Below are 20,880 nucleotides of genomic sequence, written 5' to 3' on the forward strand. Positions count from 1 at the left end.
CTAGTTTGTGATTGTATAGTTAGTTATAGTTATTTTCTGAACTTCATGACTATTAATATGTCATAAAGCAGTATGTGCCTGTGGGCACTGGTATTTCAGACTGATATCTTTAAACAAATACTTCATCTTGAAAGACTCACTTAAGAAAAAAGTGCTATAATTCTTTTACCTAAATAACAGTATAAATGAACTGTACATTATTTCTAGATCATGTACCTTAGCTACTTTGTCATATATAAGCAAACCTCAGAAACATTTATGGTTTTCTAGTCAGTTATTAATATGAACCATTCAGAGATCAGGAAACTGTCTAACTCCAGCAACACAAGAACAATAGATTAATAGTTTTACCATGATGTTCCAAGGAAAGACTAAGAAAAAGCTGTTTTCAGTAATTCAAAATGTCTAGCAAACCTTGTAGGTTTTCTGTTAAGTGCTTTATAACTACTAATACTCTCTGTTTTGCAGGATGCTGAGATAAGTTTTAAAAAAGCTATGAAGCTCCTGAAGACCTCAGCAAAAAAACTGCCTAATACATTTGAGGCTGCAGAAATGTATAATTTCACAGGTCTGTGCTACATGGAGCAAAAAAGATTATTATGGGTTAGTATTAATGATGTAGAATATATTAGCCTTTAACTCCACTGCTGTCAAAATTGTCAGAAATATCTAATACAGCAATACATGACAATTGCAAATGGTGTTTTTCTGTGTTAATGTACATTGATATTACAGCTCTAGATCCTGGAAAAGCCTGTGATTTTGTAAACTAATGTACAATGTAGAGGAAGGAACTATCTGGATGTATTTCAAAGGAGTTGCAATCTAGCCATATTAATCCATTATCCATTCTAAAAAACAATTTCAGTATTTCAGCTCTTAGAGACAGAAGACCATGTGCTTGGTTAAAATTTTTCAGTCTCACTGCAGAAATGAGATGAATTAAATGAATTAGATTGTGCCTCCATGAAGTCATGATTGCACTAGTTGTTAACTAATTGCTAAACATTACAAAATTTTAAATAGCAGTAGATGGATGAAAGTAATAAGAAACAATGCAGGTAGATGGTGGGTTCCAGCTGCAATGATAGGTCACACCTAGCTGTGCAAAAGAATCAGCTGGGCTGTGGTTTCAGCTGAACAAACAGACCATATTTAACCCAGACAATATTTCATCCTTTTAGGCCTGTGATGCTTTTAGTATGGCTATCAGACTACATTCAAGCTACCCTGATGCTTGTTATCAGCGAGGGCTGTGTAGAATGCAGCTTGGACAAGCTAAGTGCACCCAAGACTTCAATCAAGCACTTGCTCATTGTCCATCACATTTCCAGGTAATATAAAGATTCATGGTTGTGTGAGGCATTTTTAATGGGCTCAAAGACTGTCAGGTTTTGCATTTATGAGTGTATTGTCTTGTAATCTGCTATGAAGCAGAAGGCAAGCATTAAATAATTTACAAGCTTTGTAAGATGTATGTTTTTATAAACTTGTAATTTCTGTCTTCTATTTAACCCTTGCTTTATAATGCTAAGTAAATCTAGTTTTTTAGCATGTCGTCATTCTGTCTTCATTTCTACAGGCATATATGAGTTGTGCTGCTTACTGTGGAAGTAAAAGTAGATACTCTAAGGCAATTCTGAATTGCGATGAGGTGATCAAAATTCTTCCTAATAGTGTGCAAGCTTATTTTTACCGAGGAACTTTAAAATGTCAAAATAAGGTGGGACTGTCCTTTATTGTTGTACTTCGAAATTCTCCCTTAAAGCTTGGCATTTCTGAATGGTGAAGTAATGGTAAAAGTATTGCTGATAGAAACCAGGAATCCCACTTAATTATTATACTTTCCATTCCCCACTGAAGCTTCTCTCTGATTTTTCTGTGTAACTGAACATGCTTGATGGGTTAGAGAAGCTATTGAGCACCTTTCTGGTTATTCTCGGATTCCATAGAATAGATTCTTAGTGATAGACAGAAGTACCAAAACTCCACAAAATATATGTTTAACATTAGGTAAAGATAAAATGTAAGCTAGTAAAATCAAAGATTGATTAGATGTTGTAGTATATGGATACAATGTGATAAAACACTAAGAATGTTTGTTTGCCTAGGCTTTGCACAAACAGAGCTTCTGAAGTGCTCCCACTGTAGTAAGAAATGCGGTAAGTAGTCCATAGATGTCATAGTGAAATGGTTGAATGCCTTCCAGTGTTCATGAAGAATCAAAATGTAAACCTATGAAATAAAATTTTACAATAGGCTATTATTTGAGGAAGAACATGTAGTGCTATGAACTCTGTGGTTCAGTGGTTTTTCATTTTCAGACATTTAAAGCTGCAATTGAAGACCTTTCAAAAACTATTGAGCTCAACAAAATCTATTTTGGCATATTATAACAGAGCTGTCTCTTATCAAATAAAGGACTTCAGAGAGGTATGGTATTAATTTTTTTTCAGGATTACATGAACACTTCATTGTTCATATTAGCAACTAACCTGTTATTAGCATAGTCAGAATTTCTGACCTCTTACAATGTCTTTCTGAATGGTTGTGCTCTTCAGGAAATTGTTTTTAAAAATGGCTTTTTGATCTCTACTATCATACACTTGATATCCTTTTGAAAATAAAAGAACTATATCCAGAAGCAGACTACATCAAAACAGGAATTTGGACCACATACAAGCCTTATTCACAACCCTGTTTTCCTGGATGTATTTTATACTTCTGTCAACTTACCTGTAAGCTATGTCTGAGTGTTTCTGATTTCTACTTTTATTGTAAAGCAAAGGCACAATAGGGCACAGCAAGGCACTGTGCATCTTCAGACCTGGGAACACAGTGATGCTGAACTGTCTTTTTGATGAGGCCTATTTTCAGAGACAATGCTAGTTCATAAGTATTTCAGCTCAAATGTCTCAAGTCAAATCAATCTTTTGCAAAGGCAATTTGTTCTTCGAGGTTAATTGGCAAAGAGTGATGAAGATGGGTAAATTAAAATAGGTGATTATAGTAACTGAAGGCAGAAGTTTAAATTGTGAAAATATTAGTTCCTTCATAAATAAGGTACTGTAAAATTTGGTGTCACTCTTCAGAAAAGCCACTTAAAGTTCAAAGAAACTTGCAGAAAAAAGCTACAGAAAAAAATATTAAATCTAACAGGCATGGGATTCTTAAAGCTGTTTGTAATACCTAGCTTAGTTTAGAAGTGAACTTCTCTTAAGTGGCTAGTATATGGAATACTACAGTCAAGGACATTTTTATCGTATTAGCTCTAAATTGTTTAGTTATTTGTAAATATAATATCCAAGTTTATTCTTCAGGTGAAAAAAAAAAATAAAAGAAAAAGATTTGTTCTCGAACTTCTTCAGATCAAGCATTGTTGAAATACTCTTCAGTTTTGCTAAATTTGAAAACTGAGGCTTCTTCAGTCTACCTGGTCATGTTGCTATTTGCTCTTTTAAAGAATTTACACTCAAATCTAGTTAATACAAGTAGAGCTTATATTTTTCATGCACAATAAATTATGTTTGAAGATACTTAATTTTAAAAGAGGGTTTTACTTTGACATTAATTCATGACTAATCAAGAATAAATTTGGTTTCTTTTTAGTAAGAATATGGACATAAAAATAGCAGTAGTAATTAGAATTTATTTATAACTCAATTTATATAATAACAAAATAAGTTTTAATTATGTCTATTTAATATATTAATTATATTATCTTTCTGTACTCTAGGAATGGGTATCTATGTGATTAAAGAAGGCTCAAATTCATATTTTCTTCATGTGATAGCAACTATTTCAGCATAGGCATTCAAAAAAATGAGTTATATTTTCTATTTGCAAATAAAAAATGAAGAATGAATATGAATCCCGTTTGAATGATCCAGAAATTTCCCATTGGAAGTGCCCAACAAAAGCTCTTTACAGTTGGTAGGCTTTGCAGAGAAATAAAATAATTAGAAATACTGTGTTGCTGGTTTCTTATGCTTCAAGATGCAGTTGATCAGAATAGTTCAGGAAAGAGGCTGAGTTGTTGCAAACCGATATGTTAAGGCCAGTAGAAAGAGACTGGGGCAGAACCAGCAGGATGAGCAAGAAGTTCCTTGAATAGATTGTAGTGAAAATAAGTTTACAAAATAGTAATTGGAAATCAGAGAAATACAGCACCTAATTCAATAAAAACATCAGTGATGTGCTTGAGAGCTTCTTATGTATCTATTCTGATAATTTATTGCAAGGAGTATATCCGTATACATGTATAGTACTGGCTGAATATATAAAGGGGGAGTGTCACGAGGATGGAGCCAGGCTCTTCTCAGTGGCAAACAATGATAGGACAAGGGGAAATGGGTACAAACTGGAACACAAGAGGTTCCACTTAAACTTGAGAAGAAACTTCTTCTCAGTGAGGGTGACAGAACACTGGAACAGGCTGCCCAGGGAGGTTGTGGAGTCTCCTTCTCTGGAGACATTCAAAACCCGCCTGGACACATTCCTGTGTAACCTTATCTAGGTGTTCCTGCTCCGGCAGGGGGATTGGACTAGATAATCTTTTGAGGTCCCTTCCAATCTCTAGCATACTGTGATACTGCGTGTGTGATACTACTTATAAGTATATTCCTGAATTGGATACACTGGAAGAAAAAGTTACAATGCAGTCTATGTAAGATCTGTATTGCTATATAGAGGTACCTGTTCCTCTTAATTCTGTGAAGTGTGTGACTCTGTGACTACCTGTAAGGATAGCACCTTTGGTTTAAGTAAAATAAACCTGGTCCTTAGAACTTTGATCCTGTTTTTGCACGGCTCCATGCACAGAGGAGAGTGTATACTCCAAATTGTACACATGAAGAATTCCATTACCTTTGCTGGGTATACTTTGAAAGGCTTTGTTGTATGGCACATTGTGTCTCAGTATTTTTTCAAAAACAAAGCTATAATTTTATGATAGCAACTTCACAAAAATAGGATTTCTACTTTTAAAAATATAAATATATATATATGTACATCATTATTTTGCTGCTTTTGTAATTCTAACACTACTAAAATATGCCATGTTTATTTTTACAATTTGAACAAGTGAAAAGTACTTTCTGAGTTGTAGTAGAGAAGTTGCATCAGCTAAACCACTCCTATTACATACTTCTGTCTTTCCTACGCAGAAGCCTGAAGCACTTCCTTACATAGTAATTGAAATGATTGTATTTGATTTTGAAAGCACTTGCACAGTTTTTAAAATTGAACCACATATATCAAAACCAAAGCATTTTGAAATATGTTCTGGATTTAAGTAAAAGGCAAAAGTTATGGCTAGAGTCTACCACTGCAAATATGAGTTTGGTTTATGGCATTTCTCAAAGTAAGACTGCAAAGTAACTAGGTAGTTTTATTACTTGAAGAATTCCATCAAAATTGTATATAGCAAAATATATTTTCAATATATACATATTTAATAATTGCAGCTGAGGCACAGGATTTTATTAAAAATAAACGAAAATACCTTTCCTGAAGGTTTTGTTTCTGGAAATGATGCCTGCAGTTTTGTAGAGAATACTGTGATACCACATAACTTTAGACATTTTATTCTATCAGTCTGGGACAAGAAGTATGAAAACAGACAAATACATCTCCAGTATTTCTGAACATATAATTTCTTTGTCAGAAGTCATCTCCCTTTTTATATGGAAGTATAAAACTTATAAAACTGTTCAGATGAAACCACATTTGTAGGTGAAATGAAGCAATATCATATTGCATGGTTTACTGTCTGCTCTTTTCAGGACTTTAAAGGAGCATCGTTGCTTGGTCCAGATGACAGCCAGATCTTTCAAATTCTTGGAATCTGCTATCATAGGTAAGATAGGTAGTTTTGTTTAATGGATAGTAAAAAAATGAAACAATCCCTGAGCTTTATATTCCTGTTCACCTTTTCATATCAAGTACACTGAGAACTTGGAGAGGGAAAAATGGTAAATATGAATAGAAAAAAAGAAAATGTGATTTTTATTTTTCAGGTTTAAAAACAGGCATTAAAATCTTCTGGTATCAAGCAACTATGTGCTTATGACAGTGCCAGGAGGAAATACTAGGATGATAAAATAAAACCAAGAGAAGGACTGAATAAAAGAATTCCAAGATAAACTAAGTTGGATTGATTTTTTCAGAATTAGTTAGGATGCAATTTCTATTTAAATATGCATTTTTGTCCTCTAAAGAAAAGCCAAAACCTTAATGTTTGTCCTCGCCTGAATTTTTTATTTGGAAATTGTAAAATGTAGTCTCATCAAGATGAATCCATTTATTTAGAAAGACTAAATTAAATCTGTTAATCACTTAAAATTTATATAAATTGGAAGAAGTAAGTTAGGCATTAATATTGTAGTCTACTTATCATAGTGGCACTTGGAGTTAATAGCTTCTATTTCACACAAGTATCACCTATGATAAAAAGGAAATCTTAATAGCTGTATAATATTAGTCTAATCTATTTTATTCTGCGGTTACTCAGCCTTCTAGTATTGCTTAACCTTGTTGCTGCTGAGGCAGTGGGGAGGTGGACATATTCAGGACTGTAACATTAAAACTTCCTGTGTACTATGTAGTTAAGGCATAACCAGCTCCATCTTTAACAGTGTCCAGATGATGTAGAACTTGCACAGGAATGGTGAATCCTGATTCTAAGAACTGAAGATATGATTTTTCGTGCCCATGTCTATTCATCTGTCAAAGGAGTCACTAGTAACTCTATAGCTCACCTGTATAACTCATTTTAAGATGCCTTTGGAATCTATCCTGAGGTCTCTAACAACATGACTACCTATCAACAGGGTTGGAATGAAGCCCTAATTTGTATTTGCAACAAGTGTGCTTTTAAAAAAGCTTCAGGTAGCTTATATTCAAACACTATCAGTATCAACTTGGTAAAACAATTTTTGTATTTTGACATGTTAAAGTTTATGCTTTGTGTGTAAAGATACTTACTAGTGTTCATTGACTTTTCAGGTATTTAATCTTTTTTATACCTACTCAGTATACCTCAATTGCATATTTAAGGATGGGGTTCCACATTTGGCTTACTCTTAGAGTAGAATGGTCTATGCTTAGAACTTTGAATATTATCTCTTTTTACTCCGTATGTTTATAATAGTTTGGATAAGTTAATGAATTGGTATGTGAAAAAGCAGAGAGAAGGCTTGTATTAGAAGTAAATTATTTATGGCTGAAACATCTATGCCTGAAGAGACGACTAAAACCATGTTTGGTAATAACATTTGGACAGCATGAATGATTCGGGTAAAGTATCTCTGAGTACAATTGTTGAGAAGATGAAATCTCGGCTCAGTTTTGCTGTTTTCCTCAGGCCAAGGAATTCAAACTGCAAGGTCTTAAACTGATAACTTTCACTGTTATAGCTATTAGTGAGCTCATACAGAATGCAAACTTAAGGAAAAAAAAAAGGCCTTTTCAGTCAGAATTAAACTACTTTTGAGTGGGGTGGTACTTGCTGATCATGCATAAATTGAGAGTTTTATTTACAAATTTCTTTTCAACAGCAAGCATCAATGTCTCTATTTTTAGTCTTCATGAGTCTGAAGAAGTTGTGACATCATTTGACCAGGTTCTCAAATTAGATCCTGTTTCTGTGGATGCCTGTGTTAGAAGAGGAAATTCGTACATGGAAAAAGGGGATGAAGCTAGTTGTAAGCAAGCACCGAAAGATTTCTTGAGAGCAGTTCACCTTAATCTAAAGCGTGTAAAAGCCAGAATTTGCTTAGGATACAACTTGAAGGTAACACACCATAATTCATTGTCAATGCTTTTTTAAAACAACAAACAAATCAGCAACCTTATATGCATAAATTTATACATAAAATAATAGTAATAAACATAAAATATGCAATTTAGACAAGCCTTGTGGCATCTTTTATTCTAAGTAAATTAATAAACCATTATTTCCTTTTCTCTTTTGTGCCCCGTCTTGGAGTTCTGCTTTCTAATAATGGAATATCAAGTAACCTTATACTTGTTTGGCTTGCAGATATGGTTCTCTGATAAAATTACATGAGGAACTGGGGTATTTTGTGTGTATGAGTAAAAAGCAGCCAAAGTGTCGATAAGTCAGTGTAAAACAAAACCTTGTATGTCCAAATTATCCAAACTGTTACGAAGTGATTTTAGCTGTTTTGCTAGAGGCCTTATATATATAATGATCTCTGAAAACTACTTACCTACATAGAAAATAAACAGCTGTATCAGCAAAGGGATATATGATGTGACTTGACAGTTTTTGTCCGTGTCTAATTTCTGTCCTTTAGTTACTGTGCTTTATTATATCCAGTTGTGTGAAATGTCTTGAATTGTCATGAATTCTGTTACAAATTATTTTTTTGCCAATGTAAAAAAGAGACTAATGCTTGTTAGCCTGTGTCAGGTAGTCTTGCATAGGTGTCATGCCCATTACCTTTTACAGCTTTGCCAGTTCATTTAAATTCTAACTAACGCTTTCACAATGCTTTTGGGAACTATTGTGCAAGATGAAAAACCTGGAATTGACTACATTCGTGAGTAGGTTAAGAATAAGATGTAGGTAGGAATTAGACATCTTAGCTGCACGATGCAACCCAGAAAGTTCACATAGTGGTACATGCTTAATTTCTGAGAGGTCTAAACCTCAGTGTTGTACCTACTGGGGCTTAAACATAGACACGTGAGGTATTTTGATGTGGGGAACTAGGTGAATTGCTTTTCACATTTTCTCAATTAATACATATATTAAGAAAATCTTTAAATTTTGCCTGTGGTCCCAAACGGACTACTTGCCCCGAATTAAGCACTTTTTGGAATGTGCTAAGTCCTCATAAGCTACAGTATACCCAAGTTCCATTTGACTATCCAGGGAAGGTACTTCAGCTGAACTTAATGGTTTAATTTTATTGCTATATGAATTCAAATATATAGGTCTTCAGATCACAAGCTCATATATAGCCCATGAAGAGCTGAATCTTGTGAGGGACATGAAGGTCAATAAGGCTTCTGCAGGTGCGTCAGTAGCAAAATGAAAATTAGGGACATGTGGCCCTAATGCTGAATGTGACTAGGGATGCAGTGATACAGGACATGCAGATATACTCAATGCCTTCTTCACCTTGGTCTTTATGAGTAAGGTTGTCTTTCAGGAATCCCAAGTCCCTGTGGCCAGTGGAAAAGTCCAGAGCAAGGAAGACTTACCCTTCGTGGGTATCAGGTTAGGGAACATTTAAACAAAGTGGACATACATAAATCCATGTGACATAATGGAATACACCTGCAGGTGTTAAGGAACTAGTCAACATCGCTGTGAGGCCACTCTCAATTACCTTTTGAAAGGTCATAGCAATTGATAGAGATTCCTGAAGAACGAAAGAAAGTAAATGTCACTCTTATCTTCAAGAATGGCAAGAAGGATGTGAGAAACTGTAGGAAGGTCAGCCTATTTGCTCATGAAGGGCGAAGGTGATTCGTAGTAGTCTGCATGAGTCTGTGAAGGAAAAAGCTTGCTTAATGAACCTAATAACCTTCTATGATGAGATAATTAGTCTGGTGAATGAAAGGGGAACAGTGAACATTGTTTATCTTGACTTTAGTAAAGCTTTCAATAGAATTCCATAAGGTCTTTGTAGAAAACCTGAAGTAAGGTCTAGATAAATAGAGAGTGAGGTGAAATGAAAACTGGTTGAATTATCAGTCTCAAAGGGTCATTATTTGTGCTATACAGTCCAGCTGGAGGCTAGTCACTAGTAAAGTACCCTTAGGGGTCAGTAATGGGTCCAATAGTGTTTAACATCTTAATGACCTAGGTGATGGAGTGCACCTTCAGCAATGGATGCCATCCAGAGGGACCTTGACACCCTTGAGAGGTGGGCCGATGTTAATCTCATGAAGTCCAATCAAGCCAAGTGCAAGGTCCTACACCTGGGCTGGGGCAATCCCAGGCACAGGTATAGGTCGGGCAGAGAAGAGATTCAGATCAGCCCTACAGAGACAGGCTTGGTGTTGGTTGATGAGTAACTGAACATGAGCCGGCAGTGTGATTGCAGCCCAGAAAGCCAACTCTATATAGGGCTGCATCAAAAGAAGCGTGACTAGCAGGTCAAAGAAGGTGATTCTGTCCCTTTACTCTGCTCTTGTAAGACCTCACATGGAGTACTGTGTGGAGTTCTGGTGTCCTTAACATAAGGACATGGAGCTGTTGGAGCAAGTCCAGAGGAGGGCCACAAGGATGACAAAGGAGCTCGAGCACCTCCCGTATCAAGACAGGTTGAAAAAGCTGTGGCTGCTGAGAGTGGAGAAGAGAAGGCTACATGGAGACCTCATAGCAGCCTTCCAGTATCTGAAGGGGGCCTACAAGGATGTGGGAGAGGGACTCTGAATCAGGGACTATAGTGACAGGACAAGGGGTAATGGGTTAGAACTTAAATAGGAAAACTTAGGTTAGATACAAGGAAGAAGTTCTTTACTGTGAGAATAGTGAGCCACTAGCACAGGTTGCTCAAGGAAGTTGTGAATGCGCCATCCCTGGCAGTGTTCAAGGCCAGGTTGGATGGAGTTTTGGGTGACATGGCGTGTGGTGTCCCTGCCTGTGGCAGGGGGATTGGAACTAGATAATCTTAAGGTCCATTGCAACCCTGACTATTCTGTGATTCTATGATTCTGTGTTTGCAAATGATACAAAACTGGGAGAAGTGGTTGATACACCAAATGGTTGTGCTGCCGTTTAGACGGTTGGCAGGTTGGACAGCCTAGAGGAATGCAGCCAGGAACTTCATGAAGTACAAGGGAAAGTGAAATGTTCTGCATGTAGGAAGGAATAACTTCATGCACCCCTACAAGCTGGGAGTTGACTGGCTTAAAAGCAGCTTTACAGAAAAGGACCTGGGGTCCTGATGGATAGCAAATTGAAGCTGTCAGTGATGTGCCCTTGCAGTCAAGAAGGCCAATGATACCTTGGTTGTTTTAAAAGCTACATCACCAGAAGGTTAAAGAAGACGATCCTTTTCTTCTACTCAAATGTGGTGAGGCCCCATCTGGAGTACTATCTCCATTTCTCTCCTATACAAGAGAGACATGAACGTATTGATGCTCACCAAGTGAAGGGCCACTAAGATGTTTAAGGGCTTGAAGCATCTGTCATATAAGGAGAAGGGAGAGGCTTAATAGGGAATCTTATAAATATCGAACAAAGTACAAGTAAAGTCAAGTTAGGCTTCTCTTACTGGTGCACAGTAACAGGACCAGAGTCAATGGGCACAGACCAAAAGGTGCTCAGTGACAGGAGTCAATGGGCACAAACTAAAATACAGGAAATTACATTTAAGTATCAGATTTTTTATCTCCTTCCTTCCTTCCTTCCTTCCTTCCTTCCTTCCTTCCTTCCTTCCTCCCTCCCTCCCTCCCCCCCTCCCTCCCTCCCTTCCTTCCTTCCTTCCTTCCTTCCTTCCTTCCTTCCTTCCTTCCCCCTTCCTTTCCTTCTTTCCCTCTTTCATAGTTAAACCCTGGAAAATATGCACAGAGGTTTTAGAATCTTTATCCTTGAAGATGTTAAGCATTTAATTGTACATGGTCCTGGGCAACCTACTCCAGCTGACTGCTTTGAGCAGGGGCTGGCCTAGACGGTCTCCAAAGATCCTTTCCAAACTCAACCATTTGGTGATTCTGTGATGTAGGATAGGTAATACATGCAGTTAAAGCAGTTGTGACAGATTAATGACATATTGCACAGTTAAGAAGATATTGAAAAAATAACAAGATATTTGATTTTTTTTCTTTTGTAATTCAGTCAACTAAGTTTGTAAATATAAGCATACTTCCATTCTCTGCTGTAGTTTAAGTGGGACCCTCAGTAAGTTTGTCTTTTCTTATTTTTCTTATTGTGGCTTCATTGCAATTCATTTTAGGCCCTTGGAAAGCTTCAGAGAGCATGAAACCAATTTACCGTTGCCATTTGCATTGATCGAAAATGCCATGCTGCATATGCTGGACGAGCTTCAGTCTGTCTTCAAAGGGGTGAAACTTTTGCTGCATCTCAAGATACAAGTACTGCACTAAAGGTAGGTGTTAGCTTAAATCAACCTGTTGCTATGAAGCCAGCCAATACTGTACATTAATAGTTGTCAATTGGGATTACAAGGTGCAATTATTATCTTTTTTTAAAAGTAAATTTATTTTTGAAAGCCAGAATAAATTACTATAGAAGTGTAAATTTTCCCTGAGTAAAAGGTCATCTACATTTCCTTTCAGCTCACTACCACTGCTGCACTGCTAACAAATAAGGGTGTCATCAATCAGTTAATGGAATATCTGCCCTGTGCCATGAAGGACTATCAACAAGCAATTTCTGCTTACCAAAACTATGCATTAGCCTATTTCAATGCAGCAAATATCTACTTCAATAATCAACATTTTTCACAAGTATGTCTACAGTCTGTCTCTATGCTGTCTTCAGATTTTTTTTCTTAAATAAATACTGATGGTACGAGGCTGTGTTTAAGTATCATTAACATGAAGCTTTCTTACTTTCAATTTCATAGTTCTCATGAATTAAACTGTAGTAACTAATAATAAATTATGTATTTTATCATTGGCATGAATGAACTGAGATTGATGACAGATAGGATACACATCACAAAAGTTCGTATATAATTGAGATACCAAAATCCCACTGATGTTCAGTAACTTCCCGCCAGCCTAACTCCCGTACATTAAATAATTTGTCCAGGTTTACTATAGCATCATGACAAGGTGAATGAAAAGAATCTCATGCTGATGAACTGGAATCAAGAAGTCAGATTTTCCTCCTGTTATCATAGTAACTTGTGAGTTTTAAATCACCTAGTTCTACTTACTTATGGTGGGTATCTTCAGATAGAGAAGATACTGAAATTCCTCTTGTGAGAGAATTTGAAATCTGCTTGAAGGCAAGGGCCATTTATTTTAATCCATATAGGAAAGCCCCTGCAATGATTTCTTCTTTTGTCTTCTAGTCACATTTCCTGGGCGTAGGCTCCGGCTTTTATTTGATTGGAGCTTTGCAGTCCAGTAGCTGTGGAAACCCAGAACCAGTATGGATGTTTCAGCACATTTCATCTAGTTGAATTAACTTTATCCTAAAGTTGCATCTGTAAACACTTCAGCCTGCAATTCACTTATTAAGGAATTCGTCGCATATAGTACAGGCATGACATACAATTTTGAACCTAGCTTGTACTTCATACAGCACCAGAAATAGATCATGTAAGAAAAAAATTAATATTCATACATGTTTCTCTGTTAAATTTTTTGTTGCTCTTATGCATTTGTTAGATCAGACATTCCTTAGGAACACATGATCAGTGCCCTGTATATGGTTTTTCTGTGATCTCTTAACCACCTGGTATCATTCTTCTATGACCGGCCTTGCATAGGCTGTTCTTCCTCTTTACTGTGTTTCTGTGACTCCTTATTGTCCCACAGAGGCTGTCTAATAATGGAGAAATTTGCTGTTGCATTATAAACATGTTAATTCAAATTGGCCTTATTGTATAGCTTATTTATTCCTGCTATAAGTACACTTTAGGATAAACAGCAGAAAGGAAGGAATAATCCCACAAGGGACTACTGAAAAAAATCACAAGTGATGAACAGAATAATTGTTCACCACCTGCTGATCAATACCCAACCCTTCCCTGAGCAGTAATTGGATCTTCTGACCAGCTCCCCACTGTTTATATAATGAGCATCATCTTCTGTGGTATGAAATAGCCCATTGGCAAGGTCGGGTCAGCTGTCCTGATTTGTGCCTCTCCTCACTGGCAGAACATGAGACTGAAAAAGTCCTTGATCAGGGTAAGCACTACTTAGCTACAACTAAAACATTGGTGTGTTATCATTATTTGCAGACTAAAGCCAAAACACAGCACTGCACCAGCTCCTATCAAGAAAATTAACTCTATCCCAGCCAAAACTAAGAACTAGAATGGCAAGTTGTACATAAACCATTTCCTCAATTTTTAACAGCATACTTTATCTTCAATTCACGTGTTTTGCAGGCTTATTGCTATTATTACATGTTATTAGAACTTGACACAAGAAATGAATCTGATGCTATAAATCATGCTATTACAAATACATTATTGAACAATATTGAAGAAGCAAAAGAAGACTTTGAGAAAGAAGTTTGTCTCTGCCATTCTCTGCAGCAGTGTATTTTAACAGGGCAAATTTCTATAGTGGATTAAAGCAATATGAACTAGCTGAGAAAGACATTTCAACAGGTAAATCTGTCATGATTATGTTTGGTAGCATACCAAATTATGATAATAAATTATTTGGCTTTCTTTTATGACTCAGAAAGTGTATGTGTATTTTTGCTAGTATATTCTCCACCTAATTTGATCAGCTATTATGATGTGATTAAAAAGAGAAAGTTAAAGTAAACATACCAATTATGTTTTTTTTCCCCCCATTTTCAAAATAGAAACAGTATATGAATTAGGAAATAAACTATTTCATACAATGTGTGTCATTAGCAGTTAAACAAAGCCCTATTCTGAATAAAATTTTGGCAAGAAGCTATGGGAAAATACTAGAGTTACCAAGTCTGAAAACTTTTTGTCAGTTTTTGTGTGTATGTGTTGAGATCTCTAGGTGCTTGGAAACTGGAATTGAAGTAGGTTATTTTATATATAAACATGAAATTTAATGAATGTGCTCTTTGTAGAACAAGTTTTGAAACAGTATTTGGCTTCCATAAGCTTTTCTGCTGAGAATATAGAAATGGTTCATAGAGAAGAGGAACTGAATCAGACATTCATCTTGAAATTAGTAAAACTCAAACTTTTGTTCAGTTTTGAAACACCTGATCTATACTGCTCTATTTCTTCTTTTGTCTTTGCTACTAACATGAAATTCAGCCCCTCTGGATACACAAACAAACTTCTTCCAGTAACTAAAACTATGTTTAGTTTGTATTGATTTTGTTGAAACAAAATTTTGTAATATGACCTTGGTTTGACAACACTTGATTAAACAGGTAATTGATTTAAAAAAAAAAAAAAAGTTCTCTCTAAAGCAGAATTTTAAAACAGCAGAGTAATCTTTCCATCAAGTTCAGAAACCCTTTTTACACAGTGGAGAAACTCAATAAGATACTGGGTTCATTGCCATGTTCCAGATGAATGGTGGTAGTTTTCTTCTCTAAGATTTTGCTTGTGTTTCAGAGGAAAGCATAGTTTCTGCTGTCGGGGCAAAATTAAAGCGAGAGTCATAAATGGCATCAGAAAGAGGAAAAAAATATCCAAGTATAAATAATATAACAACATTGCCTACATCTTGATGTAAAGTTAATGTGTGTAATATGTTTTCGCTTGTGAAAGCATCACTGGAGAAGAATTTGGACAATGACAAAAGTTTTGGGATGGTGTTTATAGTTATATGATAATGTTGTGTATTCGGTTTTGTTTGTTTTTTGTTTGGTTGGTTGGGGTTTTTTCTGGTATTTTTTTTAGGTTTTTTTTTTTTTTTGAAGAGACCTAACATTCTACTTCTCATTTTTACAGCCTTGTCTATTCAGCCTAATGATGCTTTGATGTATAAATTTAGAGCTGGTATTTGTAGTAAATTGGGTTTCAATAAAGAGGCTGTAGAAGACTACAAACAAGCAATCATCATTCAAGAACAGATTGATTCCATGTGAAAAACACCAGTTTTCATGCCACTTGGGTTCTATTTACAGATTTCTCAGACCTCTAATTAAAAAAATCCAACGCGCAAGAAACATTTATATCTTCATTGTCAGATATTCTACGCACATTTTATATTTCTAAATAATATAATTACATTGATTGTGCAAAACTAGCAGGAATTATTTAAGAATGAGAATGTTACATTTAATTTTTATGAGGTAGATGGTTATTTATTAGTGTCAAAGGATAACTGGATGCATACAAAAATGAAAGAGATAAGAGAAAATAGGGAAAAGGCCTCAACAGTACTAGTTATAGAAAGATAAGAGACTTCACTCTCACTTCTCCCAAATATAAATGCTTACAGTGGTGCTGATTATATGTCACCTGGTCCATTTGTGAAAAGTTCTAAGATAGGTACCAAATGCTTGTGACTGCTAAATAGGTCTCACTTTCTTCCTGATCTTCCTTCCATACCTTTTCATGAAATTTCCTGTTCGCTGTCATTCACATAGTAGGGGAAAGCTATTGTGCAAGGTCCATTAGCTGCAGTGCATGAGAACTACTCAGAACTGAAATTTGAGAAAGATGTGATTCAGTTTGTGAGTAAAAGACTGAGGTTACTTGCTGCTGCTTAAATATATTACAGTGTGCCATCTTGAAGAGACAGGTAAAAATGTATAAATAACAGATCATAGTTTTTGTGTTCTAAGTTGTAAGGATGGGTTTAAGAGCAGGCTCTTGCCTAGACACAGAGATTGAAATGTGACCAAAATTTAAAAATTTCCAGGCCCTACTCATGTACTCCCCAGTTTGGTTTAGTATGGTGGAGACAGCAAAAGGTTGAAGCAAAATAGATGTCTTTGTCTCAGGAAAGAGGAGAGAAGGAGGAATGTTAAGGTCTTTTTCAGCATGGAAAGCAGTCCTGTAGTTTCAGACATCAGAGAGATTTCTAAAGGCAGAAATGGCACATCAAGACATAATCCCAGCAGGACAGGAACTGAATGTGTGATTTCAGTTTAGGTTTAAATGGAAATTGTTACAAATTTTGCTCTTGAAAAAGAGCAAAAAAAAAAAAAAAGGTGAGAGAGACTTTCACAAAACTATAGGCTTTACACACACTGATATGAGCCTGTGATTGCATAGTGTTCTGTATGTACAGTAATCCCCAGATAGTAGAGAACAATCTAGAATAAAATCAAAATTACATAATCTAATTCATATAAAATCAGTATCAAAGAGTTACATTGGTCTATTTATGTGCTTTTTTTTGGTAGGAAAGCAAAAAATGTCATACCTTTGCCTCAAATAATTGTATTTTATTTTCTCTGGGTGTTTAACACATTGCTATATGCTGTTTGTGTAAAAATATCTGTTCTTGCATACCTATGCAGTGTCTCTTTAGCCAATATGATAGATGGTGACTGGAATACTAGCTTTGTTCTGTTATCTACATTTTTGCATTTATAATATCACATTACATTGTGGAAATTCCTATGCTTATCAGCTCAGAATATTTGGGTTGAAAAGAGTAGTACTGTGGAAAGGAAATTCCAAGTATCACAGCTAAGAACAGTTATCTCAGTAAAGCATTTGACACCATCCCTACTTTCCTTGACTATCTTCTTACCTTGTTTAATATCTAGCATGTTGAGACTTTACACTTTCAAGATCTGTAGTGATAAGATTGACTGGAATAGATGCATCATAGTTAACATGTATAAAAAATTTATAAGAAATTAAAAAAATCTACATTTAATTTTTCTTATTCATGATTAGTGTCTCTGTTTAAAATGAGTGTTTATAGATATAAACAATCCATTAAAGTCTTTCTAGACATTGTAGTATGTTGCATATTAATATTTCTTTCTAGTATTATACATTAGAGTGTTACTTACTAGAAACCTATTTGGAAAAACAGTTCTTCTTAAAATTAAATTAAAATCTGTGAACATGGGATTATCAAAAAAACAATTCAGCTTTTCTTTTCTCCAGTACTTTGAAACATGAATTGCTGAAATAGCTTTTAGAAATATTACTTTTACCACACTACAAGAACAAGAATCTGGTTGACTGCCACTTCACAATAGGAAGAAATTCTTTGTGACTATTACAAAACTCAAGAATCAGAATAGTTGTGTCAGATCTGATTAGGCCATTGTTAACTACATGTTTCTGTAAAGAGTTTGCTTTTGTGCCTTGACTGTTACGTTACTAAAAGTTAGTTTGTGAAGATCAAGATGATTTAATAAGTATTTGCTGCTTTCTCCCTCTTGTTCTATTTTCTTACTTATTTATCTTGTTTGGTTTTGTAGTATTATCGCCTCCCCAGGTGGATCAAGTGTAATGTACAAAATATAAATATACATGTGTCTGTATTTCCATGCATAATTATCACGGCTGTTCATGCAAATTGGGGAATTATTTACCTCAATTTCCTGTATGCACACAAAGTTGAAGTTTGCTTGCAAGATGGTGCTGGTAGTATTTTTGTTCTCTTTCTCATTTTCCTCTGCCTCTGCCAGTGCTCCTTTTTATTATCTGAAAAATTGTTTATTGCTGAAATTGATAAATTATGCATGATTCTATGGCCTTTTCCTTACTTTGACCTCCTTATGAATTACCTGCTGATGGGTTGTGCGATAGTGGTACCCTCGTCATGTACAGTGCATCATCAAACTTAAATCAGAATGAGGAGAAGTCAAACCTTGCCCCTGGATCCTTTTTTGATATTCACTGTAGATTTTCTTTAGTTTATCCGCTCTTGAGTGTCAAACAGAAATAGACACATAAAAGATTTTTATCTTTACATTTAAAACCAGAAAGTACATTCAATCAGTTATGACTCACTACTGATAGAGTGACAATTTAAATAATATGGGCTATTTTAATCTCTTCTGCTTGTAATTTTTTTTTTTTTTTTTTATTGTGGACAGTGTAGATCTAATTTTTTAATCCTTAAAAAATGACTATTTAATAATTCTGTGGTAGACTGTGTGGAGTTAAATTTTTAGAGCTTTTCATCTATTACACAATGCTTAGGAAACGGCTATTGTTCCATTGTATTTCCAATTCCATCATTTTGCATCACTCTCATTCACAAATTGGAGACCATGTTAGATGCTTTTTAAAGAAAATAGAAAGTGGATTGAGAATTTATTTGCACAACAGAACACGAGTCCTGGGTTCAGCAGCAGCAGTTTCAAGCTACATGAAAATTTCAAGCTACGCAATCAAAACTTACTGCATTATTTGAAAAATAATAATCTACTTCTTGTCTTCATTTCTTTCTTTTAAATTTCATTTCTGGCCTAAGATAAATTTTATATTTCCTAGAGGTTTTAAAATGTAATTTGAAATGTTTTGTATACTAGTACTTTTCATGTCCTTTTTAAAAGAAAAATAAATTTAAATTTATAAAGTGATTAATGACTCTAAGAATCATTGTTCCACTAATAAATTACAATTGTCTTTTGCAGGCTGAACAGTAGTATGTGAACTGCCCTGTTAGCTTAGTTGACTAAGGTAGTTTTGTGGCATTCTGAGTCTTGACCAACCCAGTATAGGACAGGTGTTAAACTCTCAGGTTACTTCCATTGCTGATAATACATCAAGAAAATTTTTGTACTGGGGATTATGAAAGTGATTTTGCTTCACAAATGCAGTTTAAGAGAAGCTCTTTTCCCTTGCTATGTGATGATATTAATTATTTTGGGATTTAAAATTTGATAATCTGAGTTTCATTTTTTGTGCATTTATTTCCTTTCATTCTATTTTTCTAAAAAATCATTTCAATAGACTGTACTTAAATAAACAGAGATACTAAGGAACCTTAGTTGCCTTCATATTTTTCCTCCCTTTTAAAAATACTGAAAATACATGCGCTACTGGGAAACAGATAATACTGTTTGATTAATAGAGAATGCAGTAGATAATTTTGTATTAAAAAAAAAAAAAAAGACCAAAACAAATATTTCAATTTGAAGTCCAGTAAGGGAATAGGAAGTTCTGAATAATCTTTCACAGAATGGTAAATTACATGCATACATCTATCAATCAACTGAATGTCAGAGCCTTTTCTTTCAATATTTTATAATTTTGTATTCTTTTAATTTATTTTTTTGTTTATGATTTGGGTATAATTTTGGGCTTTTTAGATGGGATACCCCACCACCAAAGTAATGATGAAACAGGCCTTTTCCTACCTGCACTGAAAATTAAAGTAAAGTAGTAGTTTTTGAGAGTGGGAAATCAGTTTATTTGTAAGTTTGGGGAAGCTGTTTTAGTTTTTGCAGTTGTTTTGCAGCAGACCATTGCCTAAAGTTATTGATCAGGCCTTAGTTTTTATTAGACTAAGTCTAATCTCTAATTGAGAAAAAACATTTGCATAGTAGTAGTATATCTCTAGTTTATTGATCTAGTCTGAGAGAGAATGTGCCGATCAGTGGTAAAGAGATGGGTAGCCCATGAGAGAAAAATAAAGGGCTTAAATTTTGCAGATTATTTCACAAACTGTAAGTGGCAAACATAATTGTTTTTCCCATGTCTTCAAGATCTCCACCTTTGTAAAGTAAGTAGGCAAAATTTAAGAGAATCTTTTAAAATTACTGCTGATAAATATTTGTGTTCACCTTGGAGTTAGCATGAACAAGATGTACATAGCTGTAGCCTACAGAGAAGGATGATAATAAGATTGACATCGAAGTGAAAAACCAAAACTTCAGTGACAGTAAGTAAAAAAGAACAAAAGCAAATGAAAAAGTTGTGTTCTTAGCTGACTTACAGTGTCACCCACTCTTCTGAGTTTCAGTTTGGGTGCATGGGTGGGGCTGTTTTTAATTGAGAATCAGGGCTTTGGTACAGGATACCTCACAAGAAGTACAAGTCCTTTCCAACTGGCCATGTATATTAGAAATATAGAACACAAATTTGTAGCTGACGCCAAAGACTGTATGGCCGAGACTGGCAATATTGCTGGACAAGATTGAAGTAACAGTAAAAGTGAAATATGTGTGAAAGTGAACCAAAGTCTACACTGCTGTAGCAGAAAACAAGCCCTGCAGGTAAGATGCTAGTCTTTAAAAAAAAGCCACAGGTGTTTTAAAAGATAGTTTGGGAAACCTCTTTGTCAAAATGTAATGAATGCAAGAGGTGTATCATTGTATCTGAGCATATAGTG

The 20,880-nt window shown here is 35.1% G+C and overlaps 1 protein-coding gene across 1 annotated transcript in view; it reads left to right on the plus strand.

The window, feature by feature from the left end:
• The window catches only part of TTC6 (tetratricopeptide repeat domain 6), a 165,933-nt gene that overhangs the window by 1,279 nt on the left and 143,774 nt on the right, over nt 1–20,880 (plus strand). Inside the window, 10 exon segments of the mRNA XM_061367292.1 lie at nt 469–603; nt 2,325–2,374; nt 2,376–2,438; nt 5,784–5,857; nt 7,557–7,792; nt 11,937–12,089; nt 12,280–12,450; nt 13,023–13,077; nt 13,993–14,193; nt 14,196–14,291. Of these exon segments, the coding sequence (XP_061223276.1) occupies nt 469–603; nt 2,325–2,374; nt 2,376–2,438; nt 5,784–5,857; nt 7,557–7,792; nt 11,937–12,089; nt 12,280–12,450; nt 13,023–13,077; nt 13,993–14,193; nt 14,196–14,291 (1,234 nt within the window).

Source organism: Neopsephotus bourkii, unplaced genomic scaffold (assembly GCF_033783945.1).
Source record: "Neopsephotus bourkii isolate Nb327-2 ecotype Australia unplaced genomic scaffold, CSIRO-AGI_Nbou_v1 NB_1376, whole genome shotgun sequence".
NCBI classification, from domain to species: domain Eukaryota; kingdom Metazoa; phylum Chordata; class Aves; order Psittaciformes; family Psittacidae; genus Neopsephotus; species Neopsephotus bourkii.